Raw genomic sequence first — 6,621 nt, forward strand, 5'->3', positions numbered from 1 at the left:
AACCCACACTATTAGCACACAAGTGCAAGGTGGAGGATTTCTTTCCTCAACCGGAAAGAGTTAAAGGAAGATGTAGGGAGCTGAATGCAGGACCATCTTGGAAGCGATCCCAGTCGAATATGGAAATGGCGTTTGACTGGTGCGATAACCTTTATGCAGAAGCACTCACCCAGGGCTAGGACAAAGCTGTTAGATTGAGGAAGTGTTTAAACGGTCCAGTTAAATCTTAGAGCTATGTTAAATTGAGAATCTGTGCCAAGACTTGGAAATTGTTTTTACTGGACACTCTCTATTCAAGTTATTGAGATTTAGCTATTGTGGATAGAAGAATGGGGAAAGAAATTACTGTCTGAAGGTGAACAAATCCTTTGAGATCTACTCCACAGGTGTTGCAGATCTAAATGCTTTACTAATCAGATATGGAGGGCAGAATTGCATGCGACAATTTTTATTAGTAACAAATGAGGTATATTTTTGTTAGTATTGCTCATAAAATTCAAACAAAATTTGAATTTGTTATAAGTTATTAATACTTTTATTAATATTATAAATTTATTAATACCTTTGCGATGCACCTTAAGCTGCTGCTCGGGTTTCAAGTCCGACTTGCTGCACTGAAATAATGCAGATGAAACTAACATCGCCTCTGACACAGTCGTAACATTGTTGGTAATGGGATCTTTACATGAGAGACATCAACAAGCTGCACAGGTGCATTATTTGTCTAGGTTTGTGTCCGACTGCTGTTGTAAGCTGTGCAGTCAATCACTCTTGCACACATTTATCTCCACCCTCCACCGCTCTCGCCTCTCCTGTAGCCAGAGGTGATGTCAGTGGATGCTGGCGGAACACAAATCAAACAAATCCCCACTTAAGTATTGTGGATCTGAAGTTATTTTGTTTTTATGGCCTCTTTATTTCTTTAGTCCCACCTACTGCTTTGATGGGAGGAAGCCAGAAGCCTTACAGATGGCCCATAGCCAGAATCATAGGTCCACATCTAGATCCTAACTGCCAAATCTTTCCTCAGTCCTTTTAAGCACTGACATGAATTAAATAAAAAGTTTAAATCACGAAATAAGTTAAGTTGTGTGTCTTTTTTTCTGCACTACTCTGACTTATCCTGTCTGTGTGCCTGTGCGTGTTTACATTTCTGTGTTCGGACTCCGTAAGCTGACCCTGCCCTGTAGATTTATCAGAGCACTTAAATGAGGACTACTTATGGATTTGCAGCCCCAGTGACATCATAAATTGTGCTGTCAGACCGAGGCATAGTTTTCTTCAGTCAAGCAGCAGGGTGCTCACTTCTCCAGCCTTTCGGCTCAGATGGAACGGCTAATTTCTGGGCAGACACCCCCTCAATGCGCCGCCACCCGCCTCTTTGCTCTTAAGGCCAACTATGTCCACTCTTTCCATTAGATTTTATTGAGATGTATAAAGTAACATGCAGGCACACATGTCAGCATGCTCTCATACTTGCGCGCACACAGAACAACAGGCAAAGACTCTGAACACACTGAAACCTTTCGCACACACCGAGGATATGGCTCATTACTCACAGCTGGCTGCAGCCTCTTGGTTTTACAAAAGATAGAGGAGGGGGGTATTGCTGTATATTCATGTCTTTGGCTGTCCCCCAAATGTTAATTTGCTTTTAGCTGGACAAGATTAGAACTAATTCCTTTTTGTGCACGCTATAAGCAATCTCAAGCGAGTACATTTTTTGACTAGTTTACATTTGCAAAGAAGAGCACTGAAAAGAATGACTATTTTGTCATTTTCCAGCTGTTTATTCTCCCAGTCGGTGTTTCAGGATTTCTGTCTTTGCTTGTTTTTTTTTCATCTCATGAACCTTCATCTTTTATATGGTCTCTAGCTAATAGCATTTCAATCTGAATACTCACCTGACACTGCATAACTGTCAACGTTTTCCCTTTATCTCTCCTATCTCTAAGAGATGGCCTTGTGGGTGAGACAGCCTTGGCATGCCTGTTAAAGCTTTCGACCTCTGACCCAGGATGCAGCCCCAAGCTGCTGCTGCGAATGCTGCTTCATGAAGATTGTCACCTGCCCAGAGTACTCCTGGAAAATTCCTGTGAGTCTTTTATTTCTGTTCGAATTGGCTTGAAACTGTCTCCAACTTGAGACGGCTGCTGTTTTCTGTGCTGTTCATACTAAGCCTCTATCTTTAGGAAAATAATAAAACAAAACAAAAAGCTTTTATTCTTTGATCTGTCCTGCTTTATATTGGTGTGATTAACAAAACGGATACCACAGGGGACATACGTGGGAAGTGTTTATTCAAATTCTAATTATGGTGCTCTAATATCTTAAGCTAGTTATATAGACTGTAGATGAACCCCATTTATTTTATGAAGTTATCATCAGCATCTTTGCTATCATCATCATTTTCACCTTGGTCATCATCATTACTAAATCAATAGAGCACAGTGATAAACACTCCGCTGGCCCAGGCAGAGCACATACTCTGACCTTTAAAGATTTTTTTTCCCTTCCCTCTTTTCTCCTCCACATGGCAACAGTCTAACCTTTAAAGACTGTTGTGCACTCGCACATTAATTCACATTATAGCGACCTCATTAATAACAACTCTCTCTGTCTTGTTCTCTCGCTTGGTCTGAGCCTGACTCAGAGGCTCCGAGATGCGTCTACCGGCACGCCGCCGTAAATCAACACTGGAAGCGCTGACTCTCGCCTGTTATCTGGGGTGACGGGATAATTAACCAGGACACAGACAGACAGAGGGAACAGCTTGACTGGAATGTCATCACCGCAATAAGACACTGCGCTTCTCCATATGTTTTGGGCATTTCACTAATGATTACAAAAAAAACACTTAAATGTTGCTGTAGCCTTTACCTGAAACTGTTTCAGTTCAGCTTATTGTTAAAAATCTGCTGCTACTGGAACTAATGTTTAAAATGTGGTTGCCTTTTTTTTTCATTATTTAGTAACTTATTGCTTTGTTTAAGAGGTAGCAATCAGTTGCAGTTTTTGATATCGCCAAAATCATCTCAGGTTCTGGGTGCTGTTATGTCAGGAGGCAGCATGAGGGTGGGAAAACAATCTGTCGGCTGTACAGTTGGTGAGCACAGGGCTCTAACCTGTATTGTCAAAGGAAATCTGGCTGCAAACCAAGACTAGATGCTTCTTCTGTCCTGAACCAAAAGGGCATTACATTGTTATGCAACAAATGAGCGATGTGGATTACTGAAATGCTTCATTTCGTTATGTTTTAGAGTTATTCCAAATAGTACTAATTTAATCTTTTTATTCAAAGTTCTACACACAATACCTCATTATGACAATGTGGAAAATGCTTTTTCGATTAAATTAAGAACATTAAAGAAAACTGAATATTTATGTCAATAAGCCTTTGCTTAATCCTTTGTTGATCCACTTTTGGTGGCATTTACAGCCTTAAGTCTTTTTCAATATGATGCCACCGGCTTTGCACACCCATTTTTGGCAGTTTAACCCATTCTTCCTTGCGTTAGTTAAATCTCAAGGTCCATCGGGATGGATGGGAGACTTCTGTGCAGGGCCCTTTTCTGATCTCTCCAGAGATGGTCAGCCTAGAAATATAGCATTTATTTTTGCAATGTGGTTGAAGGAGTCACAGCAGATCAGTGTGTGTTTCCTCAGTGTGTTCAAGGGTAGATTGAAGGCTTAAGTGAGTTCACACCTGTATGTGGAGCTGTCTGGACACAATCAGATCAGTGAGTGTAGTTATTTGTGCCAGATGTGAAGGGGCTCTCTCAGTACTTTTACAATTTAACAGCTTCTCAAAACTGAGAGTCACACTGCATCAGGTAAACACAAACGCACAGTCTTTTTTATTATCCATTGTGTGCCTGCTTCCAATTACAGCGGTTTCTGGAAAGGACCCTTGTGACTGCTTGACTGGTTGTCCGGAAGATAAACAGGTGCCTCTGTTGGCTACATATCAAGGATGAATAAGCACAGAGACAGAAAGGATAAGGGGGAAGAGAAGGGGGGGCGAGAAATCAGCTAAAAAAACCACACAAAAAAAACAAAAGACACTGGAGTTATTGTGTGCTAGAGGAGTTGTGGAAACTCCACAGAGATGTGCCAGCACACTGACATCTGTTTTTCTGAAGTCATCTGCTGCTTCATAATGGGATCATTATTAAAAAGGCACCTAGTTAACCTACCTTGCTCTCCAGCACTCAGAGTGGAAATTAATGTTAGTCAACCCTGTTTCTTTGGCCCACTGCAGTCATAGTAGTGATATCCATAACACGCTCCCCTTAAGGACCAATTACCAGACGGGCAGCGAACAAGATGCCTGTCTGATCCACATAATGCTGCATAATGTGCAGAGTCTCTTTACAATATCCTAGGGTTCATGTTAGTGAGATGATTGTAAAGGAGCAGGAACTTCAGTTTGCAAATCAGTTTTCATGTAGGCTTTAAGTGATATCAGTGCTTCATACCTAAATATGCAGGTGGCTGATCTGTCGCTGCAGTGCAGCTTCTAATTCTGCCATGTCATTTTAAAAGAGTCCAGCCTTGGCCCTCCATTACTGCTCAGTGCACCGTCATTGATTGCTGCCTTGCATATAGTCTCCTACAAATAGTTGTCATCTCCCACACTACAGACTGACAGACTGCTAGATGTCTGCCACCTCTGAAGCAGCGGGCCTTTCCTCAGCATTCCCTGTCAACCTAACACACACACACACACACACTCAGAAACACACAAATCACATTTATAGACATCCATATGGGTTTTACAGTCACACGCACCTCCATCTTCAGCCAGCTCAGACAGCAACCCCCACAAGGACACCCTGTCAAAACCTCTTCCTTTTCACTTCCTGTCTCCATGTTCCATGGATCCCACAGCCAGGGGCTTTGAAATCTGTTTCTTTTTCATTTTTTTCTATCTAACACAGATGTGCCCCCCCCCCCCCCCCCAGACCCCCCTCCCCCAACATACCCCACACTGTGTTTTGTACACCCTTTCTGTTAACATGTGTCAGGCAAGGCTGCCTTGACATTTTCCTAGTGGATGATGGCGTTTTGTTCAAAGAAATTAAGAAGCTTTATGTTTCTCTCTCTGTCCTTCTAGGCATACCTGCATAGATTTGATATTTTGTTGAATGAAAATTTAAACAACTCAGCATGGTCTACTGTTTAGGTGTTTATGTGTATGTTTTATGTGGATTTTATTATTCGTAAAGTTCTCCAGAATTTCAGCATCTCATCAGCTCAAAGTCCGTTTCAATATCCACACATTTATGATTTGTTGCAGACGTGTGTGATCAGGTTGACTTGTGCTGTTGTTGTTTTTTCAGATTTTTGCCAGGAATCTGACTCAGAGATGTCCACGGGGAATTGCAAAGCAGGAGATGACTTCATAGTTGCTTTGTTCAACTTCTTCTCCTGCCTCAATAACGTTCCCAATGCCTTGACTCAGGCTCTCCAGCCATACCTGGAGGGAGCACACATTTGGAAATATTTCTACACACTGGCAGGTAAAATAGCTTGGTTAAAAAACAGTGGTAATATATCTTTCCTTCAAACATTCAGGTTCTTAAGTACTGTATTGGGGTCAACTATTGCATATGTGGGTGCACCAGTAGTCTCAGTCCTCAAGGTAGCTGACCTGGATTCCAGTTCCGGCCTTTGGATCTTCACTGCATGTTTTCCTTCTCTCTATCAGCCCCATTTCCTTTCAGAAAGACATTTAAATAAAGGCCACTAGAGCAGCCCCCTTTTTAAAAAAACACATTATGTTTAAAGGTGAATTTTATATTAAAGGTCTAGCAAAGCCCATGAAATTGATTCCTACATATTTATGTATCTTTTTGTTTATTTTTGTAAATGTAAATCAATCAAATTAGTGTCCTGGCATCAAAGGAGGAATTACTAAAACAGTCACATTAAATTAACCTTTAAAATTTAAAGAAAATCCAATTTGATCATTGGTCTAAAAGGTAGAGATCTTGGATACAAGCAACATGTCATATCTAATACAAACATTAAAAAAAAACTATATAAATTAAACATACATTGCATAGTTAAATTTTAATTAAGATACAAAATGTCTTTTTTTTATTTACCAAAGTGAGAACATTTGGTAGTGACAGTTGTAAAACAATCAGACAGGACATAAAAACATGCAAAGAAGATATAAATAATAGGAAAAGATAAATGTTTGAAAGTGAAGACGTACACAAGAAGAAAAATAGGTACCTCTAAGACTGGGAAATATTTTGGTGAAATAGAAAAAGGCAAACAGAAGCCAGGTAACAGGACAATGTGAACAGCTGTGCAATAGACACGATTGTGAAAAGCAAACATGTTCAGAGCAGCAAAAAAAAAACTGTACAAATAGTTACTGACACCTGTGATCTATAATATCAAACTGTAAGACACATGTTCAGGGGAGTGTGGGATAATATTATAGAGATACGTGCTCTTTTGTCCTTAAAAGGTACAATACGTATTTGTGTCTGTTGTAAATTAGATGAAAGTGTCATTTTCATAAGACCCTCATTGGAATTTGTTTTAGTGTGTATGTATATATGTATATATATATATATATATATATATATATATATATATATATAT

General features: G+C 40.1%; 1 protein-coding gene across 1 annotated transcript in view; it reads left to right on the top strand.

Moving 5' to 3' along the window:
• The window catches only part of kiaa0825 (KIAA0825 ortholog), a 161,538-nt gene that overhangs the window by 47,764 nt on the left and 107,153 nt on the right, over window positions 1-6,621 (top strand). The window contains exons 15-16 of the mRNA XM_015373303.1: window positions 1,956-2,095; window positions 5,343-5,522. Coding sequence (XP_015228789.1) covers window positions 1,956-2,095; window positions 5,343-5,522 — 320 coding nt within the window. The remainder of the gene's footprint in view (window positions 1-1,955; window positions 2,096-5,342; window positions 5,523-6,621) is intronic.

This window comes from Cyprinodon variegatus, unplaced genomic scaffold (assembly GCF_000732505.1).
Source record: "Cyprinodon variegatus isolate N-32 unplaced genomic scaffold, C_variegatus-1.0 Scaffold85, whole genome shotgun sequence".
Taxonomy (NCBI): Eukaryota; Metazoa; Chordata; class Actinopteri; order Cyprinodontiformes; family Cyprinodontidae; genus Cyprinodon; species Cyprinodon variegatus.